This window comes from Mytilus galloprovincialis, chromosome 12, assembly GCF_965363235.1.
Source record: "Mytilus galloprovincialis chromosome 12, xbMytGall1.hap1.1, whole genome shotgun sequence".
In the NCBI taxonomy this organism is placed as follows: Eukaryota; Metazoa; Mollusca; class Bivalvia; order Mytilida; family Mytilidae; genus Mytilus; species Mytilus galloprovincialis.
This window is the reverse complement of record NC_134849.1, coordinates 51,961,039-51,982,794: the sequence shown is the minus strand read 5'-3', so window position 1 is coordinate 51,982,794 and position 21,756 is coordinate 51,961,039. Positions and strand designations below refer to the sequence as shown.

General features: G+C 32.0%; 1 protein-coding gene across 6 annotated transcripts in view; it reads right to left on the bottom strand.

Moving 5' to 3' along the window:
* Window positions 1-2,555: 2,555 nt before the first annotated feature.
* The window catches only part of LOC143054193 (pumilio homolog 1-like), a 37,135-nt gene continuing 17,934 nt past the window's right edge, over window positions 2,556-21,756 (bottom strand). The window contains exons 9-21 of one of the 6 annotated variants that reach the window (XM_076227113.1): window positions 20,317-20,395; window positions 18,248-18,328; window positions 17,503-17,739; window positions 17,115-17,255; window positions 15,827-15,943; window positions 12,543-12,665; window positions 11,696-11,872; window positions 9,304-9,436; window positions 8,550-8,684; window positions 7,650-8,046; window positions 5,749-5,996; window positions 4,376-4,459; window positions 2,556-2,851 (exon numbers count right to left, since the gene is read on the bottom strand). In XM_076227113.1, coding sequence (XP_076083228.1) covers window positions 2,608-2,851; window positions 4,376-4,459; window positions 5,749-5,996; window positions 7,650-8,046; window positions 8,550-8,684; window positions 9,304-9,436; window positions 11,696-11,872; window positions 12,543-12,665; window positions 15,827-15,943; window positions 17,115-17,255; window positions 17,503-17,739; window positions 18,248-18,328; window positions 20,317-20,395 — 2,196 coding nt within the window. In that variant the 3' untranslated portion in view covers window positions 2,556-2,607. The remainder of the gene's footprint in view (window positions 2,852-4,375; window positions 4,460-5,748; window positions 5,997-7,649; window positions 8,047-8,549; window positions 8,685-9,303; window positions 9,437-11,695; window positions 11,873-12,542; window positions 12,666-15,826; window positions 15,944-17,114; window positions 17,256-17,502; window positions 17,740-18,247; window positions 18,329-20,316; window positions 20,396-21,756) is intronic. The other 5 variants (XM_076227114.1, XM_076227116.1, XM_076227117.1 and 2 more) reach the window with 5 other exon arrangements.

Here is a 21,756-nt window from a genome sequence, read left to right as displayed (position 1 = left end):
AGGATTCTATAAGACCCTGGCTATTAATGAACTTATAAGCAACACAATATCAAAACCATGAACTAACAAAAACCAAGGCATTATAGTCATTAGAGTATATGCAACCCTTATTCTTAGGCAGCAATATGTATCTTAGATTTAGTTCATAACATATTAAAGAATTTTATCACCAGATTAGAAGAAATACACAAACATTATTCCCATTGCAATTTGGAATGAATGCTGCTTTTAATGGAAGATATTTACACTGATTACATTGCACGTTTTGTTTATCTAAAAATTTTGTACAAAACTTTTTTCAAATTTACAAAGTTGACTCGACTTTTATTATACATTCTTTTAGAGTTACTAAAATTTACATGTTTCCAGTGAAAATATTTACATATATACCTACAAAAATGTTCACAACTGAAAGACTTTTAGTTTTCTTATTTTGATACAAATTTTTGTACAGACTATTAACTTTTTTACAGTGCCTATATAGAGAGATATCAAATTTGTACATTGCTTTGCCATATTGAATACTATTGTTTATGAAAAATACGATAAAAACACTGCATACAACATTTTCTTATATCTACATAATCAGCTATAGAAAGTCATAGAATTAACAACTGTCAATTACATTTAGTTAACTGGATTTGCAGATCAGATTTTTTGATGGAACTGCAAAACTAGTTATCCAACAGAGCAAAAGTCCAGTTTCGGGGAGTCAAACAAAAAAAAGCTATTGCCTTCAAACTTTCATTAACTAATTTTTGTTAACCAATGATTAAAGAGATCAATCTACAGACTCTCAGGTTTCCTGTCTAGACGGTCGAAAGTTTGTTGACCATCGATTATTAATTTTCATTTAAACAAACTCTTTTGATTTTGGATACTGTGCGACTTTACCAATTGCAAATATTTCATGCATGTTACCCAAAAAAAACCCAGCTTTAGTACTTCCTAAATATTCACATTAAAATAATTTAATTCAATGCCAGTCAAGGTTGTTAAAAACTTCCATCATCATCAAATGATTATCAACTTTTTGGGATTTGAAAAGAACGTCATACAAAGAAATGCAAATCAATAGCATGGAAGACATCCTTTGGAATGCAGCCAAAAAATAGAATGCACCAAAATTATCTGCAAAAGTTGCTAATTGTAAGTTCCTATAAGAATGGATATATTTTTTAAAATGACGTTTAAAAATAATACAAATTCTTTTAAGGATACAACTGCAAGTTCATATGAAACAGGTAAATTATGATCATAATCAGTTTATCCCAAAACAATATCCCCAACTTCGAAACTTGCATCTTTAAAAGAAGATTTTAACCATAAATCATTCTCAAAATCTAATAATGCACACAGTCAATTATCTGATGAAACCTTTTAACATAACTATGTTCATCAAAGAAATATAGAATTAATATTTGTACAGGATAGAATACTACATTTGATTTATCTGTGAGATCAAGACTAATATTAAAAAAGCCATTTCATACAGAAATATTATACAATGAGACATATTATAAATAAAATACCTTTGAAATTTACTCATCTAATCACAGATAACTACATGTGAATGATTTTTATCAACATAAAACAAAACAATTAACTGTTTTTGAGAGCGAAAGAACAATCTAGTATATCATTTTGATAGAAATTTTAATGGTTTTATAACGGGCGTTTGTAAAAATAAAAATGCAGACTATTTCTTAACATAAATAGATTGAGCATTGTAAATTGTTTCAATGCAATCAATTCATTCCATCTTGTAAGTTCTCATGAATTTTATTTTATTTTATCTAAATCGTAAGGTAGCATCCTCCTATGTTTATTGAACAATGTTCTATAAACTTTTATCTTCAATTGGAGTGTTTATTCAGTTTATACATTAATAATACAAAGTACTTTTCTGTAACTATTTTCCAAAAGTTATTTCAATATGTCAGCAGTTCATGACCCAAGATTTTTAATGAAACATTTCTAAGCTATTCATGATATGTGTTTTTTCTTTCTTCACATAAGTCTTGAGTAATTAACTCAACCTATCTTTAACATCTCATTGGCAAATCTACATAAATCTTTGAACTCATAGAATCTCATTTAAAATTATACCCAAAATATGTATCACTGATACTATTACATGCACAAAAGTTTATGCCAAATAATAAAAATCTTCCAATTTATTTCTATTTACATGCACCATATTAAAAAACACTTAGATAGAAACTGAAGAAAAAACAGAAAAAAGAAATCTTCAGAATATTCAACTAAATGCAAAAGAAATGAAAAAAAAAAAATTCTTCAACAGAAACAAACATAATTATGAGAAATCAACAAAATAAGACATAAACAAAAATAAAATACAGAAACTACCAAAAATGTAATTCTGATCTTCAAAAAAAACAAAAACTCTTTTCAAAAAAGTTAACAAAAGTATTTTACATTAATGCTGGACTTCATCACTTTGACCACATAATTATACTCAAAAGAAAAATTAATTTTCAATTAAACCACTTCTTCAATGTGACATTTAAATGGTCATTACAACAGAACTTTACATTAAACTTCTAACTTCCAATCAATGGGGTAGGTACATGGATCTACGTCTAGTCACGGAAGAGTGCCGTTAGGGGGCATACCAATGGGTCCCAAATCAGAGTTATTCTTCATAAAGAACTTTTCCAGCTTGGCCAAGATATGTTTGCCATATGTATATTTTCTCAGTGTGGCAATGTGTGGCCTTATCTTATGCATCAGGATTTTCCTTTGTTGGGGCTCTGCCACATCTATCATTTTCTGTACCACATAGTTAGCAAACTGGTCCTTCATCATGGTGTACAAGGCACTGTGTGGACTATAAATAGAAAAAAAAATTGAATATTGTGTGTTTATACATTGCAAGAGTTGCTTCTTTTTAGTATCAGTAATGACACAAATTTTCAGTTTCTTAATAAAACACATTTGCATGGTATATAGTAATATTATTCATTATCATATCATTTTCTATACGTATTTTGTTTTTCTTTGTTGACATACTGTACAGCGGGTTATTTTTGAGGGTGTAAATTTTCACGATTTCACTGAATAAGGTATACGAAATATTTTGGCGGATTCAAAACTTTGATCAATACCTTCACATGAGCACCATTAATTTGCCGATTTTGTTCTATGCGCAAAAATAAGGGAAATTTACATCCAGTGAAAATAAACCGCTATAAGGTAGTAGTTTTTTTATAAAAGATTAAGATTATAACATAATGTTGACTACTGTAACATTATTTTGACATTTTTACCTATCATGTCCTTGTTTGTCAACACATTGTTGTTTATATAATGGAATTTTATAAAACTGTCATTCAAGTAGCCAGTCTTCACGACGAGTGGCAGCCCAGGCAGCCCAGGCTGGTAAAATTACTCTCGGGCCTGTAAAAATCAGACCTACAGGCCTACAGATTCTAACTAAAATTTTTCAAAAATTGAGCTTCGGGCCTGTAGATTTAGCAGTTTAGCGTGAAGACTGAGTAGCTAACTATAAAACCAGGTTTAATCCCTCAATTTCTACACAAGGAAATGCCAGTACCAAGTCAGGAATATGACAGATGTTTTTCATTGGTTTGATGTGTTTGCGAGTTTTATTTTGCCATTTGATAAGGGACTGTCTGTTCCAAGATCAGGATTTTTTTTTTATTTTACTTTACTTACAATTGCAATAGTTTGCTGTATAAAATAACTTAATGCTGGTATACAAAAACATTTAGTTCTCATTATAAAGAAATAATCATAAAGAATGAGAAATTTTAGTTTCACTCCTGCATATTTAGTCCTTTTCTCAAAGCTAAAAGATCATTTCCATCTTTTTTTATTATTTTATTTCATATGAAATTTGTGTGTGTTTATCACAGAGACAACTAAAATATTTGAACTGTGTTGGGTTACAGTGATATTGTTTGCCTTAAATTAGTGGAGAATAAAGGCTTTTTCCCCTGAATTTGAAAAAAAAAATGGCTTAAAATTATTCCCAAAAAGACAACTTTTTCCCCAAACAGTGCAGTCTCAGTAGTAATTGTTCATGAATACAAGCTGAAAATCACTCATTTAAACATTTTTCATGCCTAAAATGACTATATGTGCACATTTGAGAGTCCATTTATGTATCATCACTGACAAAATGGGGTCTTATTTTAAAGCAGGGTTTGACTCTTGAAAATGGGTCTGTAAATTGAAGTTTCAGTCAAATTCATGGTTTATTTTAAATATCCCAATTTGATGAAAATGACGCATATTTTCCCCCCAAAAAAAGGGTAGAGGTAGTTTTGAAAAAAGCCAACAATATCACTGGGTTAGTTATAACTTCTTGTTACACAGTAAAGGCACTCACCCATCATTGAGAGAACAGACTTCTTCAATCAGGAAGGCCTTCTCTGTTCGAGATGAATGAGAAACACACTTCTCTACAACATTGCTACAAAACAAATAATAATTAAAAACTATTAGTTACACTCAATTGAAGGTAAACATTTTAACTGGAATTATAATACCAAAAAATTTCCATCAAATAAGAATTCAAAATTCCAAACTATTCATAGAATAACTAATCAAAGAATTCATATAGAGAAAAATATTCAACGAGTGACTGAATAACACATTAATTCAGGAATGCATGTAGTGTATGCGTTAATTATCAGTGTTGTTAGGTCACAAGTGGAATATTTTTAGATATTTGAATTCTTTTTATTACATTGGCAAATGGCTTCTTTTTTTTTTATATAAAGTAGAAAACGTGGGGAACTATCATCTTTTTCTTTCACAATTTGTTGTAATCCGACACAATTGACAATACCTATTGTATGACGTCCGAGGAGTGAAATAATATCAGATTATTACATGGCATTTTTCATAAAGGATGTATTATCAGCCCTAGGTTCAATATCAGCCCAAGAGCAGCATTGCTTGAGGGCTGAAAATACATGTGATGTGAAAAATGACATGTTATGATCTTTTTATCATATGCTTCAACAGTTGAGACAAATAACAGATTTTTATATCGATCCCCATTGATACACTTGATATGAAATCTATCTGTCATATGCCTCAACAGAGAATTTTTTTTTTTCAATATAGACGAATAGACAAAAAATAATTCAACAATATACATAATGAACATTGTTGGGGAAAGTCAACCTTTTTTTAAAGTAACTTTATTAAATAATGTTCGAAACTTTTAAAAAATGCAAACATTTAATCATTTGTTTGGATTTTTTTATTTTTAGTTTGTTTTTTTATTATTTTACACAATATACTTTCCAGTATCCAAAAAAAATGTTTAGTAAACTACTTTGTAATGTTTTTCACTGAAAACATGAGGTGAATTTTCCGGAATTTGCTGAGTATCAGCCGAATGCCATGCGATAACGTTATGGAAAGGCATGTGTAACAGTCGAAACATGTGATAAACTTTTCATATCAGCCCGCTAAGCACCAATTCAAAAATAATGGAATATACGTTAATTTAATGCTATTATCATACGGTAAAAATCCTACGTTATTTGGTCTTAGTATATGATAACCATGTTTATTTCAAATGTGGTTTTTATTTTACTGGGAAATCAATGTAATCATTGCAACCACTGTAATAAACTATTTGATTTGATAATGAAGAATAAAGCTTCTGGTTTAATTCTCAATGTCAGATCTGTTTAATATTAAGGTTTTGTCAGCATTCATTAATTTTCCTTGTTTTGAGTTAATTACCTTGCAAATTTGTGTTGGCTAAGGGGAACAACTTTGCCCCTCATCTCATTAACAATCCTACTTTTATCTTCAGGAGCTCCGTGTTCCAGCACGTGTTGAATGACATAGTTCCCATACTGGTCCTGTACCAGTCTGTCAGTATATTGATGGAGCTCATCAAGGATAGGTTTAGTCTGTTCCTGTATACAGTGTTCTAAGATCCTCTGGATTACTCTACACCCATATGGATGTGTTGACAAGGCTAGCACCTAAAGTAGCATTGTTTCAAAATTGAGAAAAAATATTCATCGTAAGAAATAGATAAGATTGTATTAGACAAAGAAGGGGATTGATACAAATGACCTGTACTCAAATGTTTTGATGTGACACCAAAAGCAGTGGATTTTGAAACAACCAATGAAATACATTTTCCCATTTCTTGGCATAAAGTCTGCTATGAACAACTTAAGATTATCTTTTAACAAAATTTTTGCCACTTGTAGTTACATCCTGCTTTGTGAAAAGGGTGTATAATACTGTCACAGTGTTCTCCCCAGGCTGTTTTAGCGTTGCAGTACCGCGACGCTATATTTTTTCGCTGTGATGCTATAATAATTCCCGCAACGCTATAATTATTTTGAAGATGCTATTTTACTTGTCCTCAATTTTGAACTTTCATCTATTATCGATTATGATCATAAAAATTATATCACCTTTAATTGTAATCCCTTTAAGTCGGACACTAAAAGCAATTAAGAGATTAAATAGCCAGGTGTTAATTGCCCTCAGGGTTATAACTGTTTGGATGCGAATATCCAAAGCTGACACTCGTGACATGACTAATACCACATGTCTGCAAAAATCACCAACTCGACATGGAAAAATGCAATCACAAAACAATTCGAAATCTACATTTTGTATAATGAAATTTCAAAGATTGAAACGATTTATTTTTTTAAAAGTCATTTATTTGTGCAACTCTCCAAAAATTACTTTCTTTCTCTTCCGGTAATACGAGAACGAGAATTTTGGTTTCGAGCTAAAATAAGTTTTATACTTCTTTAAAAAGTGATCATAATTGGCTTAAGTTTATGTTTAATCCATTTAATGCGTTAAAAGCGTCTTATTCATTCACAATCTCTTGTCAAACAATGTTTATTCTCGGACTCATTTTCGTAAATTTTTCTACGGCCCCCATTACACATTTTTGTGTAAACTACGGATCGGAACCGGACCAGATTTCACAAAAATCTGCATTTTCACGATAATGACAACAGATGGACAGTAGACAGAAAAAATATACCAATTGAGAAAACTACGTATTAACAGACTATTTGTTAGATAACTTTGTTAAAAATACATAGCATTTTGATGTAAAGATAAGAAACAACTGGGACGAATTCATTGAGTGCCATGAAACAATGAATTTCATAAACATGATAAAAAAAAAATTTAAATTGATTTTTTTTTGCTACTTTTGCTACTTTATCTTTACTTAATATAATATAAAAAATAGTTAATTTTGTGTACTAGATATTTAGTTTTGTATATATACAGGTTGCACTATAATGAACCATTCATTCATTTGACTTATTGTTGGGCAACTAAAATCACATATTTATTTTTATTTGGCACAAGAGGAAAAAAATAATTCTGTAACTATAAATGAATAAAGAAAACATAAACTGAAACAACTGTTTTTGTGGTTATAGTTTAATTGTATTCTCAGTTATGAATTGAACAATATAAACTAATACATATAAAGGAAATAGAGCATCAACGCGACGCGTCAAATGACATTAAAAAAAAATAAAATACAGTTATTTTTTTTTACGCAAAATGTGATGCTATCCAAAATTTCTGGGGAGAACACTGACTGTCATAGTTGAAATAAATGTGTTTCAGTAATAATCTGTACAAACCTGTCCCTTGAAAGCATCAATAATGAACTGTAAATGACCTGGTTTGACACACTCAATACATTTCTGTACAACATGGTTACCATTCTGGTCCTTTACACACTTGAGAACATGGCCGTCTAACTCCTTCACGATTTCAACTTGTAAGTCTTTAGGTATTGTCTCCAAGGCTTTCTGTATGACACGACAACCATACATTTGAAGGGCCAGTGGGAGAACATGCCCACGTAATCTCTGGGCTAATGTCTGTCTCTGATCATTGTCACCAAACTCAAAGAATTTCTGAATAACGTAATTTCCAAACACATCAGTCATAAGGTGATAAGCGGCAGCCAGAATTTCATTAAACACCATTGATTTTTCTTGTGATGTAGCCCTCTCCAGCTTTTGTTGAATAAACCTGTAAAATCAAACCAGATTTCAATACCTAACTCATACATGCTACATCAGACATTAAAGAATTGCTGGTCCAAAAACCAACTGATTTGATTGATGAAATATTAAGTGAAAGAGATGGGAAAACTTTTGTCTGATCGAACACCTTGCTGTTAAATAGTACCAAATGTTCCAGTGGTAAAGAGGTAAGACAGATTTATCATCTATTTCTCAATCTGCAGATATCGGGATATTTTCCATTGTTCTAAAATGGTTAACAAAGTTTTCTCCCATTCAGCAAATGTTCCTTTCTATAAAGATTTTATATGAAACTTTTTTCAAGGACAAATACAAAAATAAAAGAATTTAGATAGATTCAAATTTTCTATTATTTTTTTAGCAATCAAACTCCAATTTATTATCCAACGTTTGATGCAGAACAAGGGTCCTTAGTGTTCTTTCGAGCATATTTTTACAAAATCAAGATGTAAATTGTGTAATGTACATCATGAAAATCTAGATTGTTACCTTGATCCATGTTGATCTTGTGAGAATTCTACAACATGATTTGTGAGATCTTTAAGTTGAAGATTTGGAATTCTGTTATTTCTGAAATCTTCCAACAACCGACTCCTTCCTGTTACCTCTTTGGACATACTTGCACTGAAAAATTATAAAATGAAATATATAAACAAAATATAATGTATATGCAAAAACTTAGGGTGTACATAAATTTCTTCTTCTTAGTATACTTATGGTGTTTGGCTGTGGTCTTGACATCTAACCAACATCTTTCATGCAGAGTAAAATCAAAAGTCTTTTAGAGCACTAAAGGTTAAATATTCAATTCATTTTTCAGTGAACACAAAATCTTGAAATGCAAGAAGCACTAGAATTAGGTAGGTCACAACATGTATAAAGAAAGATAACTCCAATTTTTAAATTAATTTTGACATGCTGTGTAATTTTCTTTAAAGTATGGTTATGCACATACACATCATTTGTAACATGAATATCTGAAGTTCATTATTTTAGTCCTTATATAATGTAGATCACTACAAGTCTTCATCGTTGAAAACATTTTACATCCTTGGCTTTTAAATATTCGGCTTCGAGCGATCCTGATGAAGGAAAATCCAGAAAAGCACTGATGCATGAATTTATTCAACATGTTGTTCTGGTTTTTTATCTGTCACCTGAACCGAAACACACATTCATAAATTGACATTTTATAAACAAATACTCTGTAACCTCAAAGTGAATACACTTTAAATATATATACCTTCTATTGGCTATTGTTCTGTTTGGGAAAAGAGAACTTGTGAAAATACCATTAGCAGATCCAATGGACCCATTTCTGTAACGTGTCTCAGCACCAGGGGCAGCGTTATACAGTCTTGGTCCATTTGCCATACCTTCAAAAATGTAATTAATGTTAAATAATTAAACATTTCCTTTTCAATATTTTAAGTAAGGTCTTGGTGCAGTTTCTTCATTTATAGGAAAAGGTACTACATAAAATAATTTTTAGAAAGCTTGCATTAGTAAGCTAGACAATTTGAGGTTTTGATAAATCAAATTTTAGAAGACCTTTTTTCATTACTGACTTTTGACTACTGAGTATAAAATTATTTGACAGTACAATCAAGCTTACAGTCTATAATTTGGGATCAAAATTGGGATGTTTGGCAATTCAATCATGTATACACAAGAGTGCACACGCTGAAATGTCTCGCCTTCTATACTAATCATTGATATTATGTTGATAGTCCTAAGTATAAAGCTAAGCTTTAATACAACTGTCACATAAACTTAACATTAACCAAGATAACTAAACAAAGACCAAGGAACCTTGAAAATGAGGTCATTACAAGGTCAAATGAACCATGCCAGGCAGACATGTACAGCTAACAATGCTTCTATACAACATATATAGTTGACTTATTACTTATAGTTTAAGAAAAATAGACCAAAACACAAAAACTTAACACTGTGCAATGAACCGTGAAAATGAGGTCACGGTCAAATAAAACTTGCACGACTGACATAAAGATCATAAAATATTTCCATACACCAAATATAGATGACCTATGGCATATAGTATTAGATAAAAAGACCAAAACTCAAAAACTTTACTTTGACCACTGAACCATGAAAATGAGGTCAAGGTCACATGACATCTGCCCGCTAGATAGGTACACCTTACAATCATTCCATACAACAAATATAGCAGACCTATTGCATATAGTATGAGAAAAACAGACCAAACCACAAAAATTTAACTATAACCACTGAACCATAAAAATGAGGTCAAGGTCAGATGACACCTGCCAGTTGGACATGTACACCTTACAGTCCTTCCATACACCGAATATACTAGCCCTATTGCTTGTAGTATCTGAGATATGGACTTGACCACCAAAACTTAACCTTGTTCACTGATCCATGAAATGAGGTCGAGGTCAAGTGAAAACTGTCTGACAGACATGAGGACCTTTCAAGGTACGCACATATCAAATATAGTTATCCTATTACTTATAAAAAGAGAGAATTCAACATTACAAAAAATCTGAACTTTTTTTTCAAGTGGTCACTGAACCATGAAAATGAGGTCAAGGACATTGGACATGTGACTGACGGAAACTTCGTAACATGAGGCATCTATATACAAAGTATGAAGCATCCAGGTCTTCCACCTTCTAAAATATAAAGCTTTTAAGAAGTTAGCTAACACCGCCGCCGCCGCCGGATCACTATCCCTATGTCGAGCTTTCTGCAACAAAAGTTGCAGGCTCGACAAAAACATAAAACACTTTACTTATTTTTTACCCAAATTTCACAAATTTTTTATTTTTTATTTATTTTTGATTTTATTTCTTTTGGTAAATCTTACTTGACAGAATACTAGAATGTCCAACAACAGTTGGTTACCTGTGGAAAACTTAAATACTCCACAGTCCATCATCACAAACAGGACTTGATTACAATACCAGCATACCTCCCAAAAACATACACTCACCCAGAGCAAGGTTTGATGATGAGCCTGATAGAGATGGTGGTGGTGTCATAGACTGTCCTGGTTGGACCAAACCAATGGGACCACAAAGAGACCCCATACTTGTCATGGACACACAAACAACATACACTCACCCAGAGCAAGGTTTGATGATGAGCCTGATAGAGATGGTGGTGGTGTCATGGACTGTCCTGGTTGGACCAGACCCATGTGACCAGCAGGAGACCCCATACTTGTCATGGACCCACAAACAACATACACTTACCCAGAGCAAGGTTTGATGATGAGCCTGATAGAGATGATGGTGGTGTCATAGACTGTCCTGGTTGGACCAGACCCATGGGACCACAAGGAGACCACATACCTGTCATGGACCCACAAACAACATACACTTACCCAGAGCAAGGTTTGATGATGAGCCTGATAGAGATGGTGGTGGTGTCGTGGACTGTCCTGGTTGGACCAGACCCATGGGACCACAAGGAGACCACATACCTGTCATGGACCCACAAACAACATACACTTACCCAAAGCAAGGTTTGATGATGAGCCTGATAGAGATGATGGTGGTGTCATAGACTGTCCTGGTTGGACCAGACCCATGGGACCACAAGGAGACCACATACCTGTCATGGACCCACAAACAAAATACACTTACCCAGAGCAAGGTTTGATGATGAGCCTGATAGAGATGGTGGTGGTGTCATGGACTGTCCTGGTTGGACCAGACCCATGGGACCAGCAGGAGACCCCATACTTGTCATGGACCCATAGAACTGGTTCAGCTGTGGTAACTGTTGCCTCTGTTTGTATTCTAACGAGTCTCTCCTTTGACCTACAAACCAAATATTACCGCTATTGGAATTCAGAAAAATGTTTTTAAAACATGAACATACTAAGAAACAATTTAAGATAACAAGAAGTAAAAGTACTATAATTGTTAAATTTTGGAAGTGTTAGTAATATGTTAAAAGGAGAATAAATAAAGAAATTAAAAGAACCTTGCATGTTTTATGGTAAGCCATTACTGGGTTTATTATCTTATTTTTGCAAATAATTTTTGTACTGTCATGACATTTAACGAGTCAAACTGTTTTAAAAAAAGTTTCAGACTTCACACTTGAATATAAATGATCAAATCTTGCATATCTTACTGAAGAACTTTAGGAGAACATACAAGGTCCTTTATAAAACATTTCTGAACTAGAAATTTCGACAAATTCAACACCAATTTTCATATAAATAAATCTACAATGGTATAAAATTCTGCTTTTTCTGCCTTCTTTGCAAATGCTGGCTTTCCTAAATGTGTCTAACTCACATTTATTTTCTTTTACAAAAATAGTTCTTTAAATCTTTTTTCTATTACAAGATAGAATCTCTACGCATAAAAAACCTAATGATTGCATCACAATCTAGTGATATAGTTGGACACATTTATAAAGCATCAGAACTTGATGAAAACTTATAAAATTTTTAATCATGACAAAAAATTGTTCACCAACCAGAGCCGATTGTTCCCGGAGAAGGCATGTTGTTAAGGCCTGTGTTGCCATAGTTACTTGGCTGAGGTGTGAACAGACTGGACGTGCCCTGTGTGAAACCAAGACTACTGCTCGGTGTGTAGCCTAAAACAGACGCAGAGTTTTCTTCATTATCAAATAATTCAAAAATATCTAAAGAAAATCTCACACAGGCAAACCACCTTAAAGGATTCAGAATAGATTTTGAGCTTTCCCAGAAATTTTTATAGATAATATCATTTTTCTTTTTAAATTTCCCACAGTTTATATCAATTTAGTGAAAAAGATCCATGATAGCTGCTGATTGACTCATGGACGATAAAAAGGCCCCTGGTTTTTATATTGTTGTAAAACTTCAATGATCAGTAGCCAATATTGCACAAGCCTGACAAGATCTAACCAACTGAGTTATTGCATCAGTAAATAAAGACTCCATTTCAATAATACTTTAAAATTCTTATGCTAAATAACAATGCCACAAGACTTTTCAAAGCAAACTTTAGCATTCCATGTCATAATGAAAATTAGACAGTTTGTCCAAATTTTAAGATATTCAATAGATACATTTATTATACAAAATGGAATTCTGCAATTCTCTGCACCACAATCTTTTCAAACTACTAGTTCAAAGACAAATTTTCAAACATTTGTCTTTAAGTGTCTAAACAGATTTTTTCTAAATTTTAATAGTCAGGGGCATCAGACTAGTGACTAAAGGAATAGACTGTCATTCCTTAAATTTATCAAAAGTCATATCTAGAAGAAACTCAAAAGTATTCAATTATTTAAATTATGTAAATCTTTATTATTGCGCCAATTTAACAATGAAGCAACAAAATGATCTGTTAAAAAAAAAATCAAAACCATCAACTAGTAGATAATGGTTACAAATATACCGTTGACTAATATAATGTCATAATAATAACTCTGTAGCAGTTATGAATAATTTGTAATAATGCGGTTCAAACAAATTAAGCTTTGGTTCTAAAAAAAATCTGAAATCTATCTGCTATTCTGAATCCTTTATTTAAATGTAGCAACATTTTTGAACCCTTTTGTGACCTTTTTGAAATCACCCAATGAAAAGAAAGCAGAAAAGTCTGCATGCATATTAAATTTCCAAACAAACTAACACACCATCATTAAGTAACCCCATCACCAGAAACCTCTCCCTCAAATATCAACAATTCCTGTAGTAACAACATGTAACAAAAGTGTCTGTTTGGTATAGAGCTGCTCTAATTTCAAAGTTCAAGAACAAAATTATCAGAGAAATAGATTGCAAGGCATCAGGAATCCTAAATATGGTGAATTCATTACTTTTTGAGCTATACCAATTTTAGTGGATTTCATTGCTATAGGCCACGGTGAACCACAAATTAAAATTGTCAACTATTAATGAATTTTCTATAGGCTTGTATACAGACTATTGTAAAACCATGTGATCAAATATCAATGAAAATACTATTTTTCCTTATTCCATGTAAATTGGTAACCAATGAAAATAAACAAGTCCACAGTATGGTGGATAATAAATGGCAGAGTGAAAGTTTTAAAAGGTTAATTATTTGCATATATATAGCTATTCATAGAACAAAAAGTTTCTAGCCGCAAAACATTTACCGGCGTAAGGATAATTTGAAACTTGTCAATGTTGTTACTATCAGAATATTGTTGACAATGCACCATGCTATGTTAACCTAGCAGGGAATAATTTATTTCCTGAAATCAAGCGTCAAGCACGCCTGAAGTATGATCTCTATGTACAAGCTGTTTAATGAATCACACGTTACAGCTTTTACATTAATGCTAGCAAGACAAATCTTTGTTTGGCTTGCTTGCTTTGTTTGTATCAATGTTTGCTCAAGCATGGTAATTAAGATAGGCGGGACTTCAGCTTGTAAACATCATACTTAAATTTTATTGGACGTTATGTTGGAGGTTAAGGACACTAAATTTTAAAACATCACATGATACATATTCTCACATGTTTCCTTACCTGTAAATATACAATACAGACAGGATTCTACTTCGTCTAAATTATCTTCCTATTACACCAGTTCATTTTCACAATCGTAGAAACGGAAGACAATTTTTTTTCAGAGATCCAACTTAAAGACTGTCGTCAAGCACTTTTAGTAAAATAGCTATTCGAACACACCTACTCTGATTTTGTGATCCATTGGATAGGTATTTCACTTGACCCTATATTTCATCTTTTAGTACTGTGATTTTTTTATGTTATAAAGTCAACCTGTAGCTTTGCTATATAAAATGGTAGCGAGATGATGCATCAAATACTCTTGTTTTGTACATTTTCAAGACAAAATATTCATCTCAAACACACCCTAACATAAAAAAGGTGCACTCGATTTTCTCTTTTCGATACAATTGTTTCCCATTTTGGAATATTTTCTTGAGTTGCATAATCGAAGGACAGACATGGAAATAACTGACTGAACTTATAGATTGATATGTTATAAAAACAATATTAGGTCAATTAATGTTGAAGGCCAGTTTCTCAGCCTCATACAAGAAAAAAGTTTATATTTTTCTTTCATTGACAAATTATTGTATTTTTACAGGTGAGAAAACATGTGAGAATATTTGTCATGTGATGTTTTAAAATTAAGTGTCCTTAACCTCAGACATAACCTCCAATACAATCTAAGTATGATGTATACAAGCTGAAGCCCCGCCTATCTTAATTACCATGCTTGAGCAAACACTGATACAAACAAAGCAAGCAAGCCAAACAAAGATTTGTCTTGCTAGCATTAATGTAAAAGCTGTAACAACAGCTTGCATAATGAGGTTATAACCATGCCTAAATCTTGCTTCCTAAAATGAAACTGAAATTTTAGATCTAAAAATATGATATCAACTCAAGATTATTTGTATTTGTAGAATACAATTACTGGCAATATCACACAGCCAAAACACACACAACTGTAACAAAACATCTTGTTAGGGAGGTTTATTTCTAAAATGATAACTCAAATAATTTAATCTTTGCACAAGATTAAAATCAATAATAATTGATGTCTGATTGGTTAAAACAAAAGTTGATTTAGCAGTTATAAATTTTTGAGTTTCATAGTTCAACGAATTCTACTATTTGCCATAGATTCTCTTAAAGAGGAATTTATAAAAAGCATAATGATGTAAGCTCTTCTTGAATTTGAACGAGAATGAAGCAGCATTCATGTGGAAGTTTGAGTTGACAAACATTGGATAAAGCAATGCAGCATACAAGCCTGTCTTACCCAAAGAATTTTGTGTTGATGAACTGGAGCTGGAATAGACCACAGGCGGAGTTGTCTGATGTTGTTGTGCTTGGGTGGTCAGAAGTCTCAACGGATTGCTGCCTAATGCAGCACCACCTGAAATCATTAGTAGGTTAAAGTTCAAAGGTCATGCAAATCAACAAATAGGTTAAAGATGTTTATTCCATTCAAATGTAAACATCACAATCTTGTGATTTAAAGAGATAAAAGAAATTTTAGAATGTTTAAGAATCAGATACTGAGATACTGAATTAGTTCAAGATTTTGAATGAAATAAAGTTACAAAACAAATGCTGCACGTGGTCATGATGTTGAGACTCAGTCTGAATTTGTTCTTATTCAAAATAGAAATAGAATCTTCCTAGGTCATGCCAAGGAAAAAGAGGCAGTTCTTCAAAAAGACATTTCACATTCAAATGGAATAACATGTGAGAAAATTGAATAAATGTGCAAAAACTTAAAATACCAAATCCCCAGGCATTGTATAAACATATGGTATAAGTCATCTGATTTGTGTGTTTATATAGATTAACTTTTCCAAAATTAATTGTATTGGGGGTTTTCATCAAATTTTTTTTAAGAAAATATAAAATTAAAATTTATGCATGGTGGGGTCAATAAAAGTGCCTTCCGACCCATTCATTACTAAATAATTTCTTGGATAATTTTCCGTGAAAAGTGTTAGTTCCAGTTCTCTTAATACATGTAGATCTTGAAACTGATTATGACATATACTTTTTTAATATTTCAATGTACCTTGCTTGAATTTTCAAAACACCTATTCTGGAGATCCAAAAACCTAGCAACAGAAAAATATTAACATTGTCCATGTACTGCACCCCACAAAGATATCATAATTTGTCCTGATTTACCATTATTTTCTATGTAAGTACCTTCTTGTATTATAAGAAATGCAAATCTTTAAATTCCAAATTTTCTTATAACTTGATCTTGTATTAATTTGACCTTGAAAAATAATTTCCAATGCCACACCAATGGTTGTCAACACACCACGAGTTCCCAAAGGTCCTGGATGATTCACTGTCTAGGGGTCAGTTATTATTTACAGGTCTGAATAAAACTTCTCTGGATAATCAATAGTTAAATAACCATTAAGTTTTACCTTTCCAACGGCTTTTTTAACTGGGTCTCTATTAAAGTGATGCCCTCCATTTCTGTAGTTACCAATAATATATTTCCTCATAAATTCCTAAAAGTGATTACCCATAACCTCTGACGATTTAAGACAAATAGAAAACTGTTTTACCTTGTTGGTTGCCAGATGCACTGACAAGAACTGGCGCCGGTGGTACTAAACGAACAGGAGTTCCCAGACCACGTGGATTACCCATCACCAACTGTCCATTCTGATCATAATATGCTGGTGCAAGTATCTGGTACTGTGATACTACAAAGTAAAGCAAAACCTTATTTATACTTTATAATCCCATAAATAATTTCAAAAACAGAAAATAATTATTATTTTGTTGAAACCTTGAATGTTTTGCCTTGCTGTCCAATTAATTAAATAGTGTGTTTGAGAATTAAGAAGAAAACTGTGTCTTTCTTACTTTTAAGTGACATTCCACTGTCTTATTGCATCTAATATGTTAAATACTTATACGTCCATGTACACTGATATTTCAATGATTTACCAGAAGTCATATCTTTAAACTCACTAGGAGCATTTGGAGTTAATGGCTGTGATGAATCATTCTGTTGTGATGGGGTCAGGGGTCGTCCTGTTTGGTTCCTTATCATCTGTTGCTGTTGTTGTTGCTGTGATGACATACCCTGTGGTGTCTGTTGTCCTTGTTGTTGAATGAGATTTGCAGGGTAGATTCCCCAGGGTGCCTGCACTCCATAATACTGGGGATGTAATACAGTTGGTCCTGTCAATATGAAACTTGTCAAAAAAGATGTTACAACACACCCCCAAGTGGAAAACATTGTCCTCTTTTTTTTCATAAAACTTGAATGTCCATATTCATTGCATTTTAACAAATTTAGATTTGAACAATGTAATGTTCTGAAGACAACTTTTTCTACTTTAGGTTAACAGTAACAACATGGTCTTCACAACACTTGTTAGTTTTCAACTAAATTTAATAGAAGCAAAATATATAAAACTGGAAGATTATAAATAATGACTGGTTAGTTTAAAATGGAGAATGCAAAACTAAAAATCAAAATAAAACTTTCATATAATAATATTTCCATTCAAAAACGGCATATTAAAAAAAAATAAAGCTTCCAAGTAGTTTAAAAGTTGAAAGTGTTAACAAGTTTCACATTTCTACTACATTTATAAGAGCAATATACAACAATGACAGAAGATTTATAAAATGTAAAAAGGAGAAAAACTTGGAAGCCACTAATGAAATATAGAAAATATTGTACCTGCAAGTGGAATGCCCACGGCGTAAGGATCCTGTGCGCTCAGGACGTAGGGTGTTGGTGTTATGCCATTGGGGGCCAGGCCTACGTAAAGAGCACACACCAAATAAGCCATGCCATCAAATAACATGCACATGTTCACATTTATTAACATTGAAAGACCAAGCTTCTTATTAGAACTTAAATATTTTGAGCAAAACATTCTTTATGATCAGAATTTACAATTTTGCTTATACAGACTTCGTCCCAAAATTCGCAACTTTGCACTTTTTTTGAAAATTTATCAATTTCTCTCCCACACATATTTTAAATAAGTGTTTATTTTGGATTTGATTAATTCAGACAGTATATTAAAACTGCTATGATCAAAACTTAATACATAAACAACTGAATAAACTGTTTTATTCTTATTATTTAATAGGACAACCAGCCCAAATGAGGGAAAAAACAATTAGCCAATTACAATCAGACTAAAGATTTCAGTGATAATTGATATCAATAATAACAGTATTTCAATTCAATAAGTGTGAACATGTCTCAACATCAATTTGTTACAATATTAAAAAAAAGTTTGCCACAAATTTATCTTTTTTCAATTTGACAGATATTGCATAAACGTGCAAGCATTTTTTTTTAAATTCCCAGTGGCCCCAACCCAACAGGCTCAATGTAAATGAATTTGAAATCATGTAGAAATCTTTTTTTGTCAACTAAATCTGATTGCCTAAAGCAATTGACTGTAAAACTTTCATAAAATTGTATTAAAGGTCCAAGTCCCTACAACAAAGCAAATGTATCCCCGGTAAGACACCCCCACTCCAAATGTTTCCTCTCCATCTTAATAAATAAATATATACATTGTTTATAGAAAACTTTTACAGACTGTGAAAACTGCATGTAGTATTGGGATCAAGTGAATCTATTTGTCGAAGTAAATATCAGTGATTATAAAAAAAAACTGGAAAGATTTTTTAAAAGCACTGCCTTTTTTTATTACTGGGAACAGCTGTGGAAGAAAATCTGTGGAACAAACTTTTTTTAAAGATTATAACTTTTGTATAATAAAAATACACATGCCGATTGTACGTAACACAATATAAATCAAAATAATAATAAAATTACAAAATAAATGGTAAAGCAATTTAAAAAGGTAACAAAAATACATTCACATTTAAGGTGGTACCCAACACTTTCACTAAAATTAATTTGGCTCATTTCATTTTCAAAAAAATTTTGACAAAGTATTTACTGACCCTTTGACAAAAATATAAAAATTTCAAAAAATTTAAACCAACTGTTTATTCAGAAAAAAATACACTGTTATATAGCAGTTTGACAAACACTTATTTTGATCATTGAGAAGCTTAATATTCCCTTAACAAAACAACGTAATTAAACTTTTAGCTGATTTTACAGAGTTATCTCCCTGTAGTGTTAGGTACCACCTTAAACAGTTATTCAATGATGGTCATTAATTGTTCTGTACTGTTCAACTAATCATGACCAAATATAGTGTTCAGTACGTATACTGTTTAAGTAAACATAACCTTTCTTTGTAGGACTTTTTTCGTGGTTTTTTTAATATTATATTTTTCACAAGATTTTTTTAGTATTATTCGTATCCACGTTAACTTTGAAAACCTCCTGCTCATCATATTTTTCTATCGGTTAACAGTACTGAACATTCTGAAAATTGCTTGTTACCTAGCTTTCCAAGGTAAAAAGTTATATCAAAGAAGCCAAAGACCAGTAATAGTAATTAACACAATTGTGTGTGTGTCTTATATAATGATAAGAATTGTTCAAGTTGTGTCGTATGTCATAATATTTTGCAAAGTTTTTTTCCCTCAGAGATTCACATGTAAATTTTTTATATATATATATATATATATATATATATATATATTTTTTTTAAGAGTAGAGGTTCCTCAATATCATGAACTTTCGGAAACAGATGTAGCATGAAATGCTCCTCTATGATAATTATTTGAAAGTCTTAACACAACTGTTGATAGCAATAGATTGTATTGTTTATACACATTTTTCAAACAACATTTTTTCTCAATACCCACCTAGTTGTTGCTGTTGAGTAGCAAGGGCATACTGTTGTTGTGTCAGCACTGCAATGGGCTGTTGTTGTCTTTGCAATAACTGAAAATATACAAATAAACTCGGTGATATTGTTGTCTTTTTTCAAAACTACCTCTACCGTTTTTCATTGGAGAAAAATGCATATTTTTTATTGAAATTGGGAAATATTATTCTAAACACATCTCTGATTTTTTGCTGACCTTTGCTGTCTTTTTAGCACTGTTTTTTAATGTATATTTTGGTTGTCAGACATTTTCAACCCGAAAGGTACTTTTCGTAGAGGGGAAAGAAACAGAAGCAATGATGGTACTTAATGCATTGAAAACAACATGTGTTACAAACACCATGATGATTCTGATCAGAAAACCGGATCTCAAAAGTGCTTTATAATATCAACGATATTTACAAACATTACTACCAACTAGAACACACCCGTGATATCGCGGGTCCGTGACTGAATTAAAGTATACAACTATGCGTTAGCCTTATTTTAGTATTGGTATTGTCATCTGATAAAGTCATGCCGATTATAAGATACACAGTTTTCTCTGCTTTCAAAATCTTTCTGTTTGAACCCGTCAACCTGGAACTTAGGCCTAAATTAAAATATTGTTTGTTTGCCCTTTTCCGACACTATGTTTTGAAACAGGGTAGGTAGGTAGGTAAAATATTTTATTTTTTTCCCCAAAAAAATAACTTGGGTCGGTATATTTTTTGTCATTGGTAGGCAGGTAGGTATAATATTTTATTTTATAGATACAAAATCTTCATAATGTCATTTTTGTCTGTTTTGCTTTTGCTAAAAAGTTTCTGGGACTATTTGTATAATAGTCCCAGGAAGTTTTGAAAAAAATATATCATGTAGAATGTGAAGTTAATTCACATGCACTACTATTTTGTTTTCAAATATCAAAATATATTTTCAACGTTTATATGCCTGGAACTTTGAAGAGTTTTAACTTGCACTACTATTCTGTACTACGTACCTTGTTCGCTTACCTCTACCTAAAGGTTTTCTGTAAGAGTTAATATTGTCCTGGGAAAATATGCCCAGGCAGACATACATTACTAGTAGAAAAAGTCCCTAGAGTGTTTAAATTTTCGGTTGTGCCTATGTTGCCAATAAAAATGCAACAAGACTTGAAACTCAATTGTCACGTATTTTACATCGCATTTATAAATGAAATGTATGGAAAACTTGGGCGATTTTACTGCCAAATATTCTCCACTTTAAAGGCGTTTGTCACCTTTGGTTCATGTCAGATATAATGAATATAGCAATACTGGTCGAAGGCATCGTTAACATAATCATCCTGATCTACGGATCACAAAAAGGCCAAGGACGTATGTTAGTTATACGTCCTTGCAAAAGGCCGTCCTTACATAGAATACAACGTCCGTTTACAAAATAGTTTGTACAC